Here is a 23,556-nt window from a genome sequence, read left to right on the forward strand (position 1 = left end):
GACGGTGAGAACCAGGGATGAAAGTTTGACAACGCACCAAGCAATTAGTTATGGTGACATTATTGTTTCTTATTATGGTTAATAGGTGGCATGGTTTAGGCTAAATGTAATTAGTTATGTACAAGTTACTCTTTGTTGGACATATCAATGCCTTCTTGGAGTAATTTGTCGCCAACTCTAAATTCAGCCTGTTAATGGCTCAGTAGGAATTGACAATTGTATTATTTGTGTATAAAAAGAAAGTATGTGCTTTCCTTTGTGTTTCTATTATACTGTTGCTTAGTGTTAAGCAAAGACAATATTTAAGATCCTTAGACAAATAGACATACATAGTCTGTTTTTCCACGTTGTGGCGTTCCAGTGCCAGTGTACTCCCTAATTTTAGATGCTATGGTGCTGGAGAGGGATGCGATGTTGCAAGGGCCTAAATCTGGACTTCATTTGGGGAGAATCTGAAGCTCATCATCTCCGACACCTTTTCTCTCTTTTTTCTTTAGGTTGTACGATGTAAACTTTGTAGATTGATGTAGCAGTAAATGACTTGAACTTTGTGAACTGCAATCACCCACACATTAAGCTCAATTTCCACGAGCTTCATTGCATATTTTTCTTAATTTTTGAGTGTAATGCAATTTAATTCATCATCTTAAAAAAAAGGTTTTTGTTTAGCTAAAACAAACTCTGACATTTGTTCCAGTGATCATCGCTCAAAAGAAGCAGGAGAGTGATGCAACTGAAGCAACTGAAAATTTGAATGAGAATTGCTCACTTTTTTATTTTAATGTAGTAAAAGGCAAGCTTAATATTGATTGCATATTCAATGAGCACACATAATATAGCCATGTAAACATGTAAACTCTCCTCAGGTGACATCATTTATTTCTCATCTGACATGCATCCATGCACGCTGTAATGCATCGCGGTGCTTAACACGGGGCAGCCAGATTAATGTGTAACTTGACATTATTGAAGGCAAGAAACAGATATTCCTTTCCTTCTTCTCTTAGGAGCCCCCACATGTCCTTGAAGCTTTACGAAGTGTGATTTGTAAATGAGATAGGCGAGCATTACACACCCTTGGTATTTCTCTGGGTGCCCTGCGATCAATTAAAGTGCGACAATAATAAATGTATACATTTAGAGGGATTTTGCTGCGGTGACAAATGATTTTACCCTTGAGCTATTGACATTGTCTGGGAATAAGCTGCGTCTGTCCCTGTTGTGTATTCTGTCTGAGGGTCCCTTCCTCGGCTTGGGGACTCTGAGGACCTGGCAGACACATATTCATCATTATGACCATGTGAGCATGGATGCGCGAACACACACACACACACACGCAGTCTCCCATGGATGCAAAGATGCTTAATGGGTGTGAAGCTGCTGCATTCTTGAACATCTCCTAGCTCACTTGGTCATAACAAAAGTTAGATTTGTATCATCGATTGTTCTTCTTTGAAACTGGATTCACAATTAAATATTTGTGTGCCGCTGCTGTTGCTTGCTGATACCATCTGTAGATGGAGGTAATTGGATCCCCCGTGGTCAACTGAATGATGATTGTGAGCTCTCTTATTAAGTGGGACAAGAAAATTGAAGACTCGTTGTTACATGCGCTTTGTTGTGCGGGTAACATTTTCTTTGTTCATTAATTGCAGAACTATGTCCTAAAATGCTTATCTCTTTGTGGCGAGCAGATTTACTCACAAGGGTTCTGTCTCACCTATTTGAATGAAAATTGACAAACACATCCTCTGATCCCCTTTAGACTTGATTCCTGGCTCTGATATGTTACATAGTTCATTTAGATTGATTGGTCGAGTGGGTGAGGAATCGTAATAATAGAAGTCATTAGGCGGATGGAGATCTAATATTACCAATCTGCTTGTTCCTGAAAGATCCATCAATACCGGAGATATTTTTCTCAGAGAGAGAGAGGGGGGGTGACACATTTAACATATTTCAATAATGTAATTTTCACATGAGGCAGGTCAGACTGTGAGTATAAAGGGCAATATAGGAGTGTGTGAGTTGAATCGGGGGGGCGTATGCTAAGCAAATCAATAAAACATTAAAGGCAGCATGCAGAGAGCAGCCCATTTTGTACCTGTCTGCCAAGGGCAATGGTCTAGCCACTCAGAAAAGAGAGAAGGATTGGAGTTGCTGGGCTTGAGGAATGCTCTGGTACGAACATAATTGGAGGCTCGTTGCCTTATGACTGCAAATTGGGGGGTTTTGCGCTTCATCAATAGGCATTTTGACAAGCAGCGTCCATCACGGTACATCTCACTCTTGCCACGCGGAGCCGTGAAAGAAGCGTCCCAATAATTACATTGAATCCCCCCCCCCGCCATCAACCGGCCATACTGTTGGACAGGAAAAGCAATATGGTATATGGGGGGGGGGGGGCTTTTGAGGTGTCAGTGGTTCTATGGGCCAAGATGGGAAGAGAGAGAAAATGTTTTTGTCCCCAGCTGGTTTGTCACGTAAAGTTACACAGTATTTAAAAAAAAAAAAAAAGCTATGAGAAACAGAAAGTGGGCCATCCACTACAGTGCCAACCCTCATCTTTGTGTCTGCCTCTCATAAACACTGAGCTGGAAAAGTAAAACCACAGGAAGTGTACGACCGAACAGCTCTGTTTGGTGCACGGTTTGATGTGTCATCACGTTCAGTTTATGCATGTTTCTGCCCTTGTTTTTGTTTTGACATTGTGTAAACCTTTTTTTTTTTGCTCAAGATGTGCACAGATAAGTGGATGTTTGCATTGCTGCTTGCTTAGTCATCCCAGCGTCTGTCATTGTAGTTATAATGCAAATATAATTTTCTTGATAGCGCTACTCACACAGGAGGACGGAAGCTACTACCAGTTAATTTCTGATAACATTGCAGAGTGGAGACAAAGACATTAGTTGGAATGGGATAACTCGGTGTTATTTTGTGTTGTTGAATCTTCAAACTTTTTATAACCAACTGGAAGCTGAAAAACTAGTTTGATCCTCTTCCCATCATGCTTTGCTGCAGCTCAGGTTTTCATAAAATGCAGCTTGTTTTGCCATGTTCGATTTTTCCCTTTACAGAAATAGGCTGACAGTAAAGAAACAATTATCTTGCTATTTTGGAGGCATATTTCTTTTACAATTGGACAGTCAGGGCTCTGTAATAAACCTAAGTGCATGAATGAAGAAAAAGCTCTTTTTAAAGCCTTCCACCTTGGGGAGCATGCCACTGGAAGTCTTCTGGCTCTTTTTTAATGCATCAAAGCAGTAAATTAATCCTGGATACAACACATGTACAGGCAGGTAAATGAAGACAAATCCACAGTGGACTCAGGCTACATGCTTCTGATTACAGACCATTGATAAACTCCACCTCAAGCATTACAAATGGCTTATTGGGAGGTGTGGGAGAAACTTATTCTTAATAAGCCTGTCACTTTGCAAGGAACGCGTAAGCACGAGAAAAATGGACTTGAGAGGACAAAGACAGTTTCTGCACACAGTAGTGGTACTTATTGTATGGCATCGTCCCCAAAGTAATTTTCTACACCTTGTATTATGAATGTCACAGAAGGGAACAAATATAATGGATGGAGCAGTTATATCTATACAATACAGTACAAAGAAAATATAATGAGCTCCTCTCTCTTTCTTCTCTGTTTTAAATAATACCCACATGAAGCCTCATTGTTTGTCTCTGCAGTCCCTGTGACTAAGCGCTTCCTGGTTGTCATGACAAACAGTGAACCGAGCATTGTGGTAGATTATGGTGTCAGAGCAATGACTCAGGAGTGGCTGACGTCAAGCTCTAGGACATCACAATTGTTGACTCGCTCTTAATTGCAGTTATTACACAGTTTTAATTGCTACAAAACAGAGATCGGTGATTCGTTTTCCAATAAGGGATGAGCCACTGAAAAGAAAAAAAAAAGAAAAAAAAGGTCATATTTGTGTCATCTTGTAAACACGTTCAATACAGCTGCACTTAAAATAACCACTTTTAAACAACTAGTGATGCCAAACTGTTGAACTTGGAAATCAATAAGGTACTTATTATAAAATTAAACAGAAAGACGTGCCATCCATACCCTCTGATGAAGACCAAGATGGAATAACCTGATCAAACAGCAGGCAAGCGGTACTGCCGTGACAGTCTGGTCATCACAATACGACTCATTGATCATGCAAACTAGTGATCGACCGATATGGGTTTTAATGGGCGGTACTGATTGTTAGTACTGTAGTCAAGGAGGCCGATAACAGATATTTGGAGCCAATATTCATTTGCAGTAAAAGTGAAAGTATTGGCCCTGGACATACATTCACATTTGTATCATGATTACAATATTTCATTCAAGGCAGTTTTCTTTAGGACCTACCTCCTAAACTCGACTGATAACTGAAGCTTACTTTTCATATACACACAATTTGACAGGACCTAAATAAACCTCTGCTCAAACTAGTGAGCCACATTTGGCAAGTTCCCATAAAACAGGGGTGTCAAACTCAAATACACAGTGGGCTAGATTTTAAAATTAATCAAAGCCACGGGCCAACGTTGAATAAATGAACCTTTAATATGGACCCAAACAAGTTTTGCTTTAACATTGAGTATGGAACAAACAACGCTTTTGTAATTTAATCACAAAGACATGCAAAATCGAATTTCAAATTAGAAAATAGCAGTTTAAATAGAAATTGTATGTTTTTATTTTATTTTCAGTCTGCTGAGGTAAATATGAAAATAAACTTTTTCCACAGGCTAATAAATTCGAAAATAAAATTAAAGCTGCGAGCAGCCTTGAGAGGTTCCTCGAACCCGGCGTACATTGGGGTACGTGCTTATTCGCAATCCACGAATGTCAGAAACACGCGTACGTCCTCTAGACGTGACCCTGACGAAGCGTGTCAGAAACACGCGTACGTCCTCTAGACGTGACCCTGACGAAGCGTGCCAAGTTTGGGACCGATCGGACAATGTATGCTCCTGTTCCTGTAGGTGGCGCTGAGACCATCACCGTCAATGGCATGTACTCGAGTTCAGGTCCGGACTCTCATCCAGCGTGTGAAATTTGGAGACGGTCGGACCGTGTAAAGTGAAGCTCCGACAGCCACGCACGTCATGCCAAAACATCAAAGTTGGCAAGGCCGCCACGGCAACAGCGATTGGCAAAAACGCAAAAGCTTCGCAATTTAGCGTCGTCAATGAGTCGAGAGGCCGTCGCCCGACTTTGAGATCGATATGACAAAAACTCTGGGAGGAGTATCGCAAAGTTCGAGACCTATAAAATGGTAAAATGGCACATTCAAACGTGGCCTGTAACCTCATCATTCGATCGATCAAAAATCCCTTCGCAATTTAACGTTGCGGGCACTTGGCGATCACGTCACCCGAATTCGACGCGAATCCGATAAAGCGTCTGGGAGGAGTTCGTCAAAGTATGCCAAAATACGTACATAATCCAATATGGCCGACATCCGGGTGGGCGGGGCTACAGAAAGCCAATTACAAATATGTCTGGAATGACGATTTGGACGTTCCCACCAAATTTCGTGACTATCGGACAAACTACGTTCAAACTACGGCCTCCGTTGCGTTAGGGGGCGCTCTGGAGCCCCCGAAACACGCCGAGAGCAATCGCTTTACGAGCAGGTCGAGTTGGCCGATGTCCGTCTCCCGACCAATTTTCAAGAGTTTTCGCGTATGTTGAGGGGGTCAAAGCTACGCTACAAGGGAAAAACAATCAAGGGGGCGCCAAAGAGCCAATGCGCGACGTAACGTTAAAATTACACAATCAAATCCTCGGAAGTACCGTTGCGAACCCGCGCGTAAAGTTTCGTGGGTTTTCGTCGATTGTAAAGTCCTCAAAAACGCGTTCGTACATTTCAAATTTTCGCACGCCGTCCAAGATGGCTGACTTCCTGTTTGCGTATAAAATCTCAAAAATATTTACTAGCCCCGGGACCCCCAGAGGTACGACGTACTCGGATTTTGCGACGATCCGAGTACCTTTTCGGAGAAAAGCCGACTGCAGGTGGCGCTATGGAGCCCCCAATCCATATACAATTCCAATCAAATTACAGATTTAGAAACTAGACACCAGATGTGACACTCCTATATGGTTTCGACACCTCTAAGTGCCCGGGAAGTGCCTCAAAAAGCCATTTGAAAATAATAATAATAATAATTAAAGCTGCGAGCAGCCTTGAGAGGTTCCTCGAACCCGGCGTACGTTGGGGTACGCGCTTATTCGCAATCCACAAATGTCAGAAACACGCGTACGTCCTCTCGACGTGACCCTGATGAAGCGTGTCAAGTTTGGGACCGATCGGACAATGTATGCTCCTGTTCCTGTAGGTGGCGCTGAGACTATCACCGTCAATGGCATGTACTCGAGTTCAGGTCTGGACTCTCATCCTGCGTGTGAAATTTGGAGACGGTCGGACCGTGTAAAGTGAAGCTCCAACAGCCACGCACGTCACGCCAAAACATCAAAGTTCGCAAGGCCGCCACGGCAACAGCGATTGGCGAAAACACAAAAGCTTCGCAATTTAGCGTCGTCAATGAGTCGAGAGGCCGTCGCCCGACTTTGAGATCGATATCTCGAAACCTCTAGGAGGAGTATCGCAAAGTTCGAGACCTCTAAAATGGTAAAATGGCACATTCAAACGTGGCCTGTGACCTCAACGTTCGATCGATCAAAAATCCCTTCGCAATTTAACGTCGCGGGTACTTGGCGATCACGTCACCCGAATTCGACGCGAATCCGATAAAGCGTCTGGGAGGAGTTCGTCAAAGTATGCCAAAAAACGTACATAATCCAATATGGCCGACATCCGGGTGGGCGGGGCTACAGAAAGCCAATTACAAATATGTCTGGAAGGACGATTTGGACGTTACCCCCAAATTTCGTGACTATCGGACAAACTACGTTCAAACTACGGCCTCCCGTGCGTTAGGGGGCGCTCTGGAGCCCCCGAAACACGCCGAGAGCAATCGCTTTACGAGCCGGTCAAGTTGGGAGATGTCCGTCTCCTGACCGATTTTCAAGAGTTTTCGCGTATGTTGAGGGGGTCAAAGCTACGCTACAAGGGAAAAACAATCAAGGGGGCGCCAAAGAGTCAATATGCGACGTAACGTTAAAATTACACAATCAAATCCTCATAAGTACCGTTGCGAACCCGCGCGTAAAGTTTCGTGGGTCTTCGTCGATCCTAAAGTCCTCAAAAACGCGTTCGTACATTTCAAATTTTTGCACGCCATCCAAGATGGCTGACTTCCTGTTTGCGTATAAAAGCTCAAAAATATTTACTAGCCCCGGGACCCCCAGAGGTACGACGGACTCGGATTTCGCGACGATCCGAGTACCTTTTCGGAGAAAAGCCGACTTCAGGTGGCGCTATGGAGCCCCCAATCCATATCCAATTCCAATCAAATTCCAGATTTAGAAACTAGACACCAGATGCGACACTCCTAAATAGTTTCGACACCTCTAAGTGCCCGGGAAGTGCCTCAAAAAGCCATTTGAAAATAATAATAATAATAATAATAATTTCTCAAAAAACAATAGGTTCCTTGAACCTTCGTTCTCGGAACCTAATAATTTCTCAAAAAACAATAGGTTCCTTGAACCTTCGTTCTCGGAACCTAATAATTTCTCAAAAAACAATAGGTTCCTTGAACCTTCGTTCTCGGAACCTAATAATGAATGAACCAACCATTCAAGCCTTGGAGTAGCAAGAAAAAGTGCATAAAGAAAGCGTTAATTACTGCTCAGTTTGCAACACACTGATCTAATCTGATGTGCCCAAGCCAGATACCTGGCATCCTGGGCGGAGTTTGACGTTTGTGCCAGGGGGGGGGCAAACATTTTATTTAACTGACTTGAGTTCAGTAACGTCACGGCACGCGTCGCAATGTCCCATGTCTGCTCAAATATGAATTTATCACGAAAACAAACCAAACATAATTTAGGTTTGTTTATTGCTGTAATTCCATGTGTTATATTATACAATATATGTGTTAATATATACAGTGGCTTTGCTAGGGTCTCTTGGGACCCCACCCCACCCGTGCACGCCGCAAAAATGTGTTTTTTGAAGAATCGAGAATGAAGAATTAAGAAATGTTTATTGTCACTAAAACAACAGTGTACATAAATAACAAATAAAATAATTTGACATCCCTGTTCTAGCTCTTCCGGGGGGACCCCGAGGCGTTCCCAGGCCAGCTGAGAGACATAGTCTTTCCAGCGTGTCCTGGGTCTTCCACGTGGTCTCCTACCGGTGGGACGTGCCCTGAACACCTCACCAGGGAGGCGCGTGCAGGAGGCATCCTAAATAGGTGCCCGAGCCACCTCATCTGGCTCCTCTCAATGCGGAGGAGCAGCGGCTCTACTCCGAGCTCCTCCCGGATGACTGAGCTTCTCATCCTATCTCTAAGGGAGAGCCCAGCCACCCTATGGAGGAAGCTCATTTCAGCCGCTTGTACCTGCAATCTCGTTCTTTCGGTCACTACCCAAAGCTCGTGGTCGACCATAGGTGAGGGAAGGAGAACAAAGATCGACCGGTAAATCGATCACTGCAGATGCTGCACCAATCCATCTGTCAATCTCCCGCTCCATTCTTCCCTTACTCGTGAACAAGACCCTGAGGTACTTGAACTCCTCCACTTGGGGCAGGATCTCCTCCCCGACCTGGAGGGTGATCCCCACCCTTTTCGGGCTGAGAACCATGGCCTCGAATTTAACTCACCACCAGGTGATGATCAGTTGACAGCCCGCCCCTCTCTTCACCCGAGTGTCCACGACATGCGGCCGCAAATCCGGTGAGACTACTACAAAGTCGATCATCGAACTGCGGCCTAGGGTGTCCTGGTGCCAAGTGCACATATGGGACACCCTTATGCTTGAACATGGTGTTTGTTATGGACAATCTGTGATGAGCACAGAAGTCCAATAACAAAAAACCACTCCGGGTTCCGATCAGGGGGGCCATTCCTCCCAATCACATCCCTCCAGGTCTCACTGTCATTGCCAACATGGCCGTTGAAGTCCCCCAACAGAACGAGGGAATCCCCAGAAGGAGCACTCTCCAGTATCCCCTCCAAGGACTCCAAAAAGGGTGGATACTCTGAACTGCTGTTTGGACCACTGGCACAAACAACAGTTAGGATCCGTCCCCCCACCCGAAGGCGGAGGGAGGCTACCCTCTCGTTTATTGGAGTAAACTCCAACATACAGGCACTGAGCCAGGGGGCAATAAGTATTGCCATCCCTGCCCGGCGCCTCTCACCAGTGGCAACTCCAGAGCGGAAGAGAGTCCAACCCCTCTCAAGAAGAGCGATTCCGGAGCCCTTGCTGTGTGTCGAGGTGAGGCCAACTATATCCAGTCGGAACTTCTCAACCTCGCACACCAGCTCAGGCTCCTCCCCAGGTGACGTTCCACGTCCCTAGAGCTAGCTTCCGGAGCCACATATCAGAAAAATTACATTCTTCGTTGGTAAGCTAAAGGAGCTTACCAACAGTTTCCTCGTTGATACATTTGGACGCACGATAGGTGGGACACACCCCGGACGTCTCACCGGAGTGAGACGTCCCAGAGACGTTCTACAAGTCAGCATCATGGAGCCAGACAAAGAAAGCCTTCACTGATTTCAGGGCAGCATCTTTGCCTGTTTGCTCCTTGGGTTCTTCGCTGGATTCCCACTTGTAAAATGCGCCCACCTTGATTACGTCCCTGTCGAACAGGGAGTCAAAAATCATCCGGAGCAGTTTGCCCGGATGATCCATACGTGCTACCACAGCTTGGATGGCGTAAAGTGCCTGGAGCTCCTTCTGCTCATCGTTCAGGTATTTCTTTAGCAGATTTGCCCAGAGACTCATCTGCTTGCCATCCACCCTGAACGGATTATGGCAGATGACAGACTGGCACACGGAAGTCATCACCAGTCTCACAAACTCGTTGGAAGTAATTTGTGCCTCTTCAAAGTTAGCCTCAATCCAGCTAATGATTTGCTCACTGTCGGCGTTGTCCCGCAGGAGTCTGTCCAGCTGCTCTCCAGTCGGGACCTCATTCAGAGCAATGAGTGAGTTGCCAGATGGAGGTGGCGTTGAGGCACTGTTACATTCTCCCACACGTTCTGATGCCTCCTCCACGTCTTCGATGTGGCGGTATTCGTCATTGATGACATCTGACGTCTTTTCTACCTCCTCCACGTCTTCGACGTGGCGGTATTCGTCATTGATGACATCTGACGTCTTTTCTACCTCCTCCACGTCTTCGATGTGGCGGTATTCGTCATTGATGACATCTGACGTCTTTTCTACCTCCTCCGCATTTAAGGTAGATTTTGACGGCAAAGGAGGAGGAGTTGGGCTGGAGTTAACTGCTGGGGTGTGAGGATTCCAGGTGCCTGTTGTTCTGTCTCTGGGCTGCTGCTGGACTTTTACGTGCTCTCTGGTGTCTTCCATCGCTGTGTCCTTGTGGATCTGCTCGATGGGCTTTGGACCTCGGTACTTACGAGGTATCCAGTTAGCCATCTTACGATCCATTAGATCCTGCAGCATGAAATCGACTCTGGTGGAAGTTTTCCGCTCTTGGATTACATTGTAGATCCGAGTGAAATATTGATCCATTTGATGTTTGGCACTTTCAACATCCAGGGCTTTTCCTGTCAGATACAGCAGCTTGCAGAGACACTCTAGAGACACAGGGTCATGATGATTTTGGAGTAGTTTCTGAACACATTCGTGGATGATGATAGCTGGCAAAATTTTCAATGTGAATAGTTCACCGATTAAAGCAACGTTGCCCAGCGAGCGGCGGAGGAACTTGTTTCCGGAGCAATCACCGTCTTCAGCTTTGGCAGCCTCCAACTTTGGTTTCTGTTGGATCTTTTCAAACTCTTTCTGGCACTGTCTGAGCAGAAGAGTGCGGAAGTTGACACACATTCCAGGTTTGTCTGGGCTGGACACTTTTAAATCCATTAGGCAACAGCACATGGTGGCGTAGACCCTGGAAAAGCGGGGCTTTGAGATGGCCTTCTCAAAGATCAAATCGGCCACTCCCCTAAGCCTCTCCTCCGTGTCTATGGTCAGCTCTTTCAGCTGATTTACCAGTTGCTGACACGTCTGAGGTTTGACTTTGTTGAGAATACCACAGACGTTTTTGAGCAGCTCTTTAGTCTTGAGCTGCTCAACATCTTCTGTACGGCTGAGCGTGGATGCTTTCGCAGAGGGCTTCCAAGCATTCTTCCTCAGCTGAGATGGTTCAGCAGGTCGGAGTGGCATGGTCGATCTATGCAACGTCGATGGAGTAACACCTTGATTGCCATTCTTCCTCAGCTGAGATGGTTCAGCAGGTCGGAGTGGCGTGGTCAATCTATCCATGTTTTTGTTACCTTGTCGACCTTGGCGTGGTGTTGACCATCCGTTCCGATTTACCACTCGACCTTCAAGTGTATTATTTTTTCGCTTGAACATTGGTTGAGCAGCCATTGTAAATCGTGGACGGACTTGTAAATCCTCATCGAACCATTGCTTATATAACCGTGGCCTTGATGTCAATCTGCTTTGATGTTATTGACTTTTGGATGTCAGCTATGCTATGTCCTTTGATGCAGATCTGCTTTGATGTTATTGCTGTTTTTGATACGCAAGTGACCTTTTCTTTCATCCTCGCTGACACTCTCCTATCGCAGAGCACACCTGATACTTTCCTCCACCCGTTCCAGCCTGCCTGCACACAATCATTCACTTCCCTTCCCCATTGTCCATGGATAGGATTAGAAAGAAGGTAATAAAAAGGACAGTGAGGGTCAGACGTTTTGGAGACAAGGTCAGAGAGGCCAGACTTTGATGGTTTGGACATGTCCAGAGGAGATTCCCAAATCCCAAGACCTTCAGTTTTGAGTACTACAAATAGATAGAAAACAAACTGCCACTCAACAAGTTTGGTGCAAAACAACATTTCTTTTTTACGTGTCCTGCTTGACATCAATCAAGTGTTATAACACAATATAAATATTGACAGCACATAACATTCTTCAACTTCTGTATTTTTTGTGCAATAAGAAAAGTGCAAGCAGAAGATATAATATTTATTAATATATTAAATACAATAACTACTAAATGCAACTAAAAGCATGGATTGTTAAGACCAATAATTTAAAAGTATAAAGTCTCTGAATTTATTCTTTGGTAACGTTTGTTAACGTTGTTATACTGAACTAACATAATAAATAATGTACAGTAATATCTTGACATGTCAAATAAATGTTTCCAATATAAAATATCTGGGGAAAAAAAGTAATCCGGTCTGTGGTGTACAGTGCGGAGGAGGATGCAGGGAGAGTTGGATGGTACGTACACACTTTATTCCGTAATTGTACCTTTACACGTACTCTTACATAAACGTAGACATAATAGTGTTTTTGACAGCATTCTTCTGTTGAGAATTGCACATATCGTCGATGTACGCTCGTACTGTCCCAAATCACTTACGTGGCCCCCACGGTCATGTTGATCGATAATTTCATGCTTCATCTCCATCGTCATCGTGCGTATTTTCTTCTCAATACCATCCTTACCACTCGCTTTCTTTGGACCATAGGTGACTATTAATCAGTCCTGATGCACCATCTGCATCACACTTTAAAATTCACATTGCTTCCTCTGAGAACTATTGATTGCATGCTCCAACAAGTAACTTGGACTATTGCGAGCAAAGTATCCACAGTCTGTTAATGATTGTAATTCCACCCTTCCTTCCTTCTTATCTAGGTCCAATAGAGGCGCCCCATTCTTGGAGGTTCCCATGCTTTTTTCTACAACACAGCATCCCCCCCCCCCATCTAGAGTGGTGATAGACCTTCACTACATCCACTTGATCGTAAACTGAGTGTCACATTGCTGCTCTGTGACTTTATAATCACTATAGAGCAGGGGTGTCAGAGTCAAATGGACGGAGGGACAAATAAAAACTTTATCACAAACTTTAAGCCTACAGTTTTTGATGAAATCCCCCTCTGTAAATGGCCGGGCTGATTTAGCGATCTCTTCTGCCAAAATAAAACTGGCCTTGACAACAGCCTGGCTTTGTGATTTGGCTTTTTTGAACAGAACCTGTTGAGATTTGAGGCCTCGTTTTAATTCCTCAACCTTCTGTAGCCGTTGTTCCGTGTCCATATTCTTGTTTTTGTCCGCGTGTTTCATTCATAATGTCTCAGATTATACTCTTTCAGTACCGCCACACTTTCTCCACACAGATGACACACAGGTTTTCCAGCTACCTCCATGACCATGTACTCCGACCCCCACCTTGTTTGAAACCGGTTCTGTGTCCACCTTCTGTTTTGCCATTTTTGATGTGTATCTGAAAGTTAGCTCTACTGTTATGCTAACGACTGCTGTGCATTAAATATTGAAATGAAGCGGCCGACTGCTCGGTGCGTCACAATTGCATTGTGGGAAATGTAGTATTGGTACGTGTAAAAGATCTGCGGTCTGCCGGCTTACTGCGGGCCGGTTCTAATAATAAATCAATATCATCCCAGGGGCCGTAGAAATCCTTCTTGTGGGCCTGATGTGGCCCCCCGGGCCTTGACTTTGACATATGTGCCATAAAATGTTATGTTCTGGGAAATAATTTCCAGAACTAGTGATTTCATTAAGACTTAATTTCCGTCTGGGTAGTTGTAATGGAATTGTAATGTAGTTTTTCATCAGCTCAAACTTGTAGTATTTCAGAGAACAGCTCTGTGTCACAGCTGTGAATCTGAGGTGACATATTTTATTCACTGCAGGTCAAGAAGACAATATTGTCCCCCAGAGACGACTTCCACTAGATCGCCAGCTTTGAAAGCTTCCTGTCACTTACTGCAGTTTGACAGCATCATCGAGGTAACCATTGATCTGTTTACTTCACTGTGCATTATTAAGATGGCAATTGTGTGTGTGGGCGTGCACTGCGTGTCCCAACTGTAATGCATGTCTCAAATCCATTTTAACCCGATTAAATGCCCCTCTCCTGGAAGTGCTGCTCTGTGACAGGGAGCATAATCTTTAATGGAATTTGTGTGAAATTAAATTATACGAGCATCAATAAACATAACATAATTCAGAAGAGTAAATGGGCTTAATTTATTGGACGGGCTGGCGTAATGGCACCGGTGTGTATAGCATGAAGATGTCAGGGAGACAGGTTCGTAACAAACGGGTAAGAGGGGCTGACAAATACATAATCAGTTTGTGTAGGTGTGTGTGTGTGTGTGTGTGACAGACAGAGAACATTTTTATGTAAACATGTGTGACACTTGAAGTGACAAAGATAAATGTGAATGATGAAGCATAGCATGGTCTTCACTGTTTTTACTGTTAATAATTACTGCATGTGTGTGTGTGTGTGTGTGTGTGTGTGTGTTCAATATTCTGAAGCAGGAATTTGGAACAGCAGGAAACTGGCAGATTCTTCTTCCACATGAATGGGTAAAGAAAGTTCAACCTTTTATTAGAGAGGTCTGTAATTTAATGGGCAGGGTGCACACATGGACCGTGAGAGGGAAGAGAGAGAGAGACGGAGACAGAGGGAGGGAGAGGGGGGGGGGGGGCAAAGATTAGATTGAAAGACAAATGAACAGATAGCAATAAAGCAGTGGAGATGGAGAAAGAGACAGTTTGTGCGAATGTGTGTGTGTGAGAGAGAGAGAGAGAGAGCTGTGGAAGGAAGATTTGATGGAGTGCTTCTGCAGCTGTAACAGTCAAGTGTCTGACTGCCCGGGTGGGAATCGCGTGAGGTTGTCATTTCGCCTTTCCAGGGAAGCTTTTCTTTTTTTGGGCAGGAAGTTAATAATCAAAAATGATCTGCTTCACTAGAGCAGATAAATAGTGTCAAACACAGCTGGGACAGAGAGAGGCTGACTGGCCACCACAGAGTAAATTGATGGTTGTAGCTGCGGAGACGGGGGGAAGAGCCTCCCCGCTCTACTGTATGACATGAATAGACTCCTAGGTGTCGCTTTTTTTTCTCTCTGCTCTGTCGTTCTCGTGATGAGCTGCAGTCAGAAGCCAGGTGTGGAGAGCATGTCGCCCGAGACGTGCGAGTCGACGGAGCGCCTGGGCAAATTTCTCTTTACAATTTGAGAGGTTTGACCTTTTCATTCGCTCACTCTTTTGCTTCCCGTCGGGTTTTGTTTGTGTATTCAAGAAGTGTTGACCCCGGTTCTGACTGCGTGTGAGGGATTATGTCATAGCCAGGCACATACATGTACACACACACACACACACACACAAAAGATAGAAAAAGGCACAGGCTGTTGGAGACATATGTCATTGTCACTTTTTTCACCTCCTCCCAGAAGGCCCGACTGTTTTTGAAAGATATACTGTCCACAAAAGCCTCTTCTTCTTTATCCCATAAATCTGTTTGTGTGGCGGATAAAAGGAGATGGACCGAGAGGAAAAGAAAAGCAACTCAGTTTAGTTTATCATCTTTCACTCGAGCACCCCTCACCCTCACCCCGGCACCAGATTTGTGGCCATAATCATTGATAACTTACAGTATAATCTTGTTTGTTCCTTTCTTAAGCAGAGCGATAACATCTCTCTCTGGATCGTGGGGGGGGACGGAAGCAGGGGAAAAGGGAATTGTGGGTGGGGGGGGGGGGGGGGGGGGTAGGGGGTTCCACAGTGGAGAAATAACAAGGAGGAGGCTTTGGGAATGGAGCAACGGGGGAGGTGGGAAAGGATAGAGAGGTTGTTGCACCTCGTTTCTTTATGTGGAAATCCTATAGTGTTGGCGTTTATGACCGGCTGCCTGACTGCTTCCTCTACTGGATTTAAACCCCCTCTACACGCACCGCCAGACGCACACACACACACACACACACTCAACTTGCAATACGGCCACGGTCTCATGTGAGGAAATGACAGTAATAGAAGAGGTCAGCAAAGGTCGATCGGTGAGGAAGGTCCCCTGTCATAATATGTTTAAAGACCGGCATTCAATAGATGTTTTGGGGGTTGTTGGTGTGTGTGCGTGTGTGTGTGTTGCATGTGTTTTTCTCCTAAGAGCTTTCAGTGACACTGTCATAATAACCAAGTTAAAGAAACCCTGACTGGGAGCGCCACATTTGTGATGATAGGTTGAGTGTGTGAAAATCAATCGAGGCATGTAAATCCCCCAATCCAACACTGGCAAAGCAAATTTAAAAGTTATTTTATAGGATCACAATTATTAATTGTATACACCAAAGGAGAAAACAATGAGAAATAGATTAGAGCTAGATTAAATAGTTTGAAATGCAGATATTTAGAATTATTGTTACATCTTAATTGGGAACTCAGTTTGTCTTCAAAGGACACCAAACTCCAAAACTAAACCTTATTATATTATAGCTGGTAATAAGTCATTTTTAAAATCTATTTTACACTGCTGAATACTACTGAATAGTGCATTCTTGTTAATTGTGTGTGTGTGTGCAACTTATAATTAATTCATTTTGCAATAATGTGATGTGCAAAGGTAACGTGAGGCCCGGTGGAGGCTGCACAGTTATTAATTGGAGGACAGGAACAGCTCTGGGCTCAGAGGACAGATCTCTGAGCATGTATGGCCTGTTAATTATTTAAAAGGCTGCGCAGACTCAGAGGCTTTATCGATAATGGTGATCGCATATAAGAGTTTGTTTGCTTGCTGTTGGGGAACAAACCTGATCAAGGAGACGCCAGCGTTTAGCCCTTCCCCAGCCACGCCACGCCGGTGCTCGGGGTGTGGCTGATGGATGGACCTGCATTCACCAATCCTGGGAATCACCCCCACCCCCCCACCCCTTCCTAGCCCTTCTCCACAGCCTGGGCAGGTGATACGAGATTATATTTATTTATTTCCTTTCACACTCTTCTTTATCTCCTTCATTGTTAGTCGGCCTGTGAGATTGATCAATATTTAATTTTCTGTGAGAAGGAGTGGGGAGGAATCATTGCCTCGCTGACACTCAGGAAATCTTCCACTGCGTTCGGGCTTCACTCTCACTTCCTCCCGCCTTCCTCATCCTCCCCTCATCTCTTGTCTCATCCCCTTTTTTCTCTCTCCTGATGTGTTCTCTTTCACGCCTTCCTCCTCTTCCTTTGTTAACTACTGTTACTCCGAGCTAAACAAAAGTGCCTGTTAGTCCTGATCATCGCCCTGAAAGAAAATGGGTTGAGGTCAACCTCTAATGTAATGGATCGTAAAGGGAGCTGCTGTGCCCTCTTGCAGGAAGGTCTTGCTATGAACAGGGCCCTTTGTTGACCTTTGAGCGCATATGGTCGTTGCACCAGTGGTTGGATGTGCCCTTTAATGAGCGAGCAGTCCAATCAATGGATCATTTTTCACTTTGGAGACGAGGAAGTTCAGCTTTATGTTTTATAGCTCACACAACAGAAAAAGAAGCAGGAATGAAGGCAGCATTGCACCGTGGTTGTTATCTTTGTCCGTATCTGGCAGTGATCCCAGAGAATGTGACATTTTGGCGCGATAAAGGCCCGAAGTCGAAAATACATCTATCAAAATAAAGGATGAGCAGCGACGGAGCAAAAATACTGTAGCGCTGTGGCTTGACAATGAGGAATCGGAGGCATCGGCCTGCCAATAAAGCGTGAGACAACTGCTTAGTCAGGTTCAACTAATCATGTCTTTTTGTCGATGTATTTGAAGTGAGCGAATTGTCATCACTGACAAAAACCATTATTGTCTTGACCCCTTGAGCCTTTTTCATTAACCCACAGGTTTGATTTAATACTGTCCCGATCGTTTCTCCATTGTCTCTTGTTCTGGACATGCAGATGTTACACGCTGGAAAGTATCAGAAAATGTTCTTAATGTTCGGTGGCTTTAAATGTTCGGATATAAATCTGCATCAAGCGCAGTCCATGCATCAAAGGAGAGCACACATGTGGAAAACAGGGGTGATGTTTTTTGTTGTTTTTTTCCTTTCAGATGCCAATTTACTGAAGAATGTTAAATGGCCCTCTGTGGATTGAACAAAAACTTGCATTTACTTAAAAAAAGACAAAGCATCCCCGTTTTTCTCCGTCCATTAGCAGTGTCGCTGTACAGTCGATGATCATGAAAGGGATCTGATACTTTTGACTCGAGGCCCAATCGAGGCTCTCTCCAGATATAGGGTAGTGCCACCACAGCTCTCATTATACCCCCCCCCCCCGCTCTCTCTATTTGCCCCTCTTGGTAATCACCACCAGAAGGGTGAAGGAATTTCCGAGCACATGCTGGTGGTTTCTGGCTCATTTCAACCTCTGTTTCTCATTGAGCAAAGAGGAATTAAAATGTTCATACTAACTAGAGAAAGTACTGCAAGTCGTTCCCGTCTCAGAACGTCTGGCTGGCTTCGCTTTGAAATGAGGCCTCTGAAGACTTTGAAATCAGTTGATAGAGTGTTATCAGGAGGGCGAAAATAGAAAGGGAAGCTGGTCTTTTTAGAGATCTTTCACTCGCTGTGAAGCAGCAGCAGTCAGTTGTAGCTCGGTTGGGCTGTGATGCACATAGCTAAGTAATAGTGTTGTGCAGCATCACGTCTCCAGGGCTTCAGACCAGGTGCTGATGTTAATGCTGTAGCCCACACAACACCTGCTAGGGACAGCGTCACCATCCGTACATGTGTCTACGCTGGCTACTCATCTTAACCAGCCTGGCTTACTTTCAATGAGGAATTCGTAAATCTTGAAATGATTAGATTGGAGGCTGTATGTAAAAAAACAAAAGTTTTTACAAAAATAATTAAATCTGGTCGGAAGGCTTTAGGGCTCAGTCATAATTACTATCATATGATTCCACTTCCTCTAGCAGCATGAGGAGTTTATTTGTTTGTTTAGAATTAAATAACACATATGAGACTATGTGGAATCAAGTGACATGATCGTTAGAAATGCTTCCTCTTAACTCAAAGTCTGTTTTTGTTAAACAGTCATAAAAGATTTAACACAATCTCCCAAAATGACTCACAGCTCTCTTGTCACCCAGTTAGCTTTGTTTTCATCATGTCACCGAAACATAGACATTGAGGGAGGGGATGAGGCCCATGAGAAGAAAAATAAAAAAGTGAGCTATGAAAGCCCATTTAGACGACTGCTTCCTAACCGTTTACGCAGCTCTCTGCAGCACAGACCTCAGGTCAGCTCATGATTCAGCAGTGACCGTTGCTTATTTGTGGTAAAATCACAGGTGACTACTGATAAGGGATTCAAGGAGGTCTCAAGAAGAAACGTTGTACATCAAAACCAGATGTCAAAATGTGAGATTTGGCTTTAGTTTCTGACCGTGTCAAATCAATGCAAAGATGGAAGAAATAAATACTTTTACAGGATTTGCAATTCCATGCTAATATCCACAAGCAATGGGCACTTCATAGTCTGGGTGTCAACAAGTTTCTCCAGGCAAGGATGTCATTTAAGGCACTCGAAACAGGAAATCAGTGCTGCTTTTAAGGGGTCCCACACGCAGCACTTTGTCTATATAGAGGGACATTTAACTGTCATTTTCACAGATAGTAAATTGTTTCATTGGTTGGATGCTGAATGACCTACCATCCAATATCAACCTGTCAGAGGGCAAACAGGTTTGTTTAGTTTGCATCTTTCTTGCTATTCGCATGAAGTGAAAGAAACACTGGTAAGTGTGGTTTCCTCGTCAGGGGAGTTCCAGTGTCCCCAGGTTTTAGATAAAAAAGCATTTGTCACTTTCTGCAGACTCTAGGAACCCACAGTACCAATGTATTGACAAGGCACCTTGTCCAAGTTACTTCCCAAACACTTTTTCTATTGTAGAAGTTGGCTTAATTAAGAATTAATTAAGAAACTAGGGTCAAAAGACAGAAATCTGACAAGAGAAGTGAGAAGCACTCATAATCAACCATTCAGAAATTGGAGAATAAATGTGTAAAAAAACTAAAATAATTACATGCATTAATTTTCAATGCCCGCCTTCTGTCTCAGATATCATCATTTGACCCTCAGCTGCTACCGCCACGGATGTTACAACCCCTTAAACAGCGTCTTTATAGTATCCCTCTCCTGCTCACGGCTTCAGAGGCCGAGTTCTGGCCAGGGACTGTCAAAGTTAACAAGATTTTAATGGGGGAAAGGAGACCAGTAAAGACCCTACCCGGGCCAGGTAGCGCTATATTCTCTATAGCTACCCTCCTTTGCTCCTTAATGCGGTGCAGGCTGCACATCCGAGAACCGGCGAAATAATAAAGAGATGGCCGCCCGCTACCAAAAATATCCGGCCCCAGTTCAAAGTACCAAAGTATTAAAAGGGAGATACAATTTGCAGGTCAGAATGTAACGGTAATCCTTTACTGTGCAAATAGAAAATTAACCTTTAGCAGCACTAAATTATTCACAGCTGATGCCGTACATGTGTGGCAGGTGTTTCTGCTGTGGCAGAGAAAGCTGCAGAAGGAAATGAGTGCAGATGAGGCTGGATTATATTTGTGATTGGTGGCTTGTTCCTCTCACTCATCTCCTTTCTCCAGGATTCAAGATGATTAGAACCTGATGCGATATGAGTGAGCATTGCAGCTATATCCTCGCTTCACTTTTTTTTTTAATCCTGTTCACTGCGCCACAGTTCTGTTTCTGTAAGACGTGATGGCTGGAATTCCGAATGATCAATTTGCATGTTTGTCATTTTTCTTCTTATGAACTCTCATAAGCAATGACTCATGTTCCAGCATATTAAATCTCGTTCCAGCCTATTAAATCTCCTGGATTAATGCATTCATACAAATAGACTGGCTTCTGTTTTCTTGAGAAATAATCCATGCTCTAAACCCTCTGTGCAAGAAAAGGCTTATGATGCTAACCTTGTCATATTCAGCAACTGTCAGCAAAATGGTCAATGCACCGGGCCAAGCTGGGAGAGTGCCCTATTCATTATCCTAATCTCATTAGTTAAGATCTGTTAAGTAGAGACCCGTTTTAATGCATGCTTTTCCCTTTTAATTATTGACCATAAATACATTGGAGTGCATTAGGGTCCCGGGGCGAAGAGTAGAGTGGCGACTAATAGATTAGAGGACAAGCATATTCTTTAAATGTACATATCTGACTAATCATGCATGAGCCAGAATTGTGACATCAATTGCAGTTTGACATCTGACCCCAGCTGCAGCCACTCAGAGGTCCGGCCAAAGGGGAAAGTGACGTCATGATTGCAGCACGGCCTGAGAGAATGCCCCCCCCCCCCCCCCCCGGCCGCTCTAGCGTCACGATTAAAACTGCAGTGTTATTTCTGAATGATGACGCGTTATTTTTAAATGCTCTGCGGTTAATCGTGCAACAGATTCGATTACCTCTGAATGCAAGAACAAGCATTGCATTGGACATTGCGTCTGCTTGCATGCAATGATCTCATGTTGAGGGGCATTCAAAGGAGGACATGCAGGAGAGGGGTGATGGAGAAGTTTCTTTCCCTTGTCTCTCCTTTCTGCTGCTTCTTTTTCTGTGCGTTACTCTTGCTCTCCATCCATCTCTTATTTGCTCCCCCTTCACACAGAGACAGTCGTTCTCTAAGTGTTGAGAGAGAGTGTTTGCGACGCTGAGGGTCTCTTTTACAGGTACGAGAGGCTACTGTCTAAAACAACGGCGAGGACACGCTCATCAGAGGTAGCAGCCGATCGTCCTCGCCTCATACTTTGTTCTCCTATGTGTGATGATTACAGGGCGAATTATTGATTTCATTAGGTAACAATTAATTCCTGTTTATACAGGAAGTGGATCCTGATTGGCCGACTAGGACAGGCCCCATTTCTGACGGGTTGATTAAATGTGGGTGTGGTGTTATTTTAAATATCTGCTTTGTTAGTGATGGGTTTTGAATCATATATGATGTCAGAAAAAAAGAGTGCGACAAAGGAGGGAAACGATTTGCAGCCGCAGGCCACACAGCAGCAGCAGTGAGTCCCCTCACGCCACATCCAGTTAGACGCGCAGAGAAATGACTATTGTCTTGTCCAGCAGATATCCGTGGTGGCATACAGCGTTTTCATGTGTTGAATAAGGGACAACCATGAATGACTGATGATAGTAAAGTCACCATCGGCAGCTGAGTGCATGTTCTAATGCAGAGCAGATAATATGTCTTCTCTGCACCCGTTTCAGAACACAAACATTATTCCGTCTCTGCAGAAATGACGCTGATTTGTGCTTCCACATGTCATGCTCCTGCAGACGTTCTAATTGGTGCGTCGAGACCTCCATTTGAAAACGTGATAGCAACAATTTGATTATTACTGACATCTTTTCTGATGTTATATACAAGCAATGCATCCACAACGTTTTCCTTTAGCGCCTCTAATTGCTGCATATATGGCCAGATGTGTGCAGGTGCATGTCTGCACTCCCTCCCCACTGCGTCATCATTATCATTCTGCTTCATACATTATGGTCTAATTCCACTGAGGCAATCATTGGCTGGCTAACATGTATGGATGGTGTCTGAGAGTGGCAGGTCATAACGGTCATATTGTATCGGCCATATTAGCGAGTCAATAAGTGCCCTGGGCAGGTTGATTTAATTACACCGCTAGCCTGATTAGACGGCTTTCCCTCCAGTAAGTACAGAATATATGTCATAATCATGGCAATGCTACAAATTATGAACAGGTCAAAGTAATATCCTTTTGTGTTTTGTCACTGCTAATCATTGTGGTAAATTATTGTGCGCTGATGTGTATTCATGCTGTGCCTGCGGTGTTAATTTTATTGGCTCGTGACAAATTGTAAGGAGAGAATGAAAAATTACTTCTGTTTCTAATTTAGATATAAGAAGAATAAAAAAAATAAAAAAAACACATTCAACCAATTCTAGCGTAGTATTTTTTTCTTCTTTCCTATTTCTGTTAATTAAAAATGAACAGAAAACCTGCGTTGATTTGCAACACGTGACAGTGAATACAGCCGTCACTAAATGATGCCCCGCAGCTCAGATATTCATATCTTCTGAAAGCATGCTGGGAAAAAATGAAATGACTTAATGAACTATCCCAATCAGAGCAAACTTGCCACTTAGTCATTTTCTAAAAATACTTACTAATAAAATGAATGACTGATGTGTCCGTTGTCTTTGTTTTAAATTAAAGAATTAAAAGCTAGTACCTGTCATGAAGCAAAAATAATTAATGTGGAAATGCTATAATTTACATATAAATGTGTTTTGCATTAAAATAAATAAATGACACAAGTACACCATAATGATAAATGATACCCTCAAGACTCAAATTTACAATTAAAATGTTAAGCGTGCTGATTTTTAGTCAAGAACAATTGCTACTTGACCTTTCATCATTCAGGGAGCCTTGGATGCATTTTCACACTTTCTGCTGCCATTGAGAATCTCCTGGTTTATGCTTTCATCTGTACATAATGAGGATAATTGTATTATTTTAGGTCATGCAGCATGTGGGACATTACAAAGAATCAATATTGTAATCAGTGAAAATATAATCAATTAGTGTTGATCACAATTGTTACATATAGTACAATTATCATACTTTGAAGCATTA

At 43.8% G+C, this 23,556-nt stretch overlaps 1 protein-coding gene across 1 annotated transcript; it reads right to left on the reverse strand.

Moving 5' to 3' along the window:
* Nucleotides 1–9,604: 9,604 nt before the first annotated feature.
* Nucleotides 9,605–11,386, reverse strand: LOC137915611 (eukaryotic translation initiation factor 4 gamma 1-like). Its single transcript, XM_068758810.1, has one exon. It carries the CDS (start codon nt 11,384–11,386, stop codon nt 9,605–9,607), a length of 1,782 nt encoding a protein of 593 aa, XP_068614911.1.
* Between the last annotated feature and the right edge of the window lie 12,170 nt (nt 11,387–23,556).

This window comes from Brachionichthys hirsutus, chromosome 3 (genome assembly GCF_040956055.1).
Source record: "Brachionichthys hirsutus isolate HB-005 chromosome 3, CSIRO-AGI_Bhir_v1, whole genome shotgun sequence".
Taxonomy (NCBI): domain Eukaryota; kingdom Metazoa; phylum Chordata; class Actinopteri; order Lophiiformes; family Brachionichthyidae; genus Brachionichthys; species Brachionichthys hirsutus.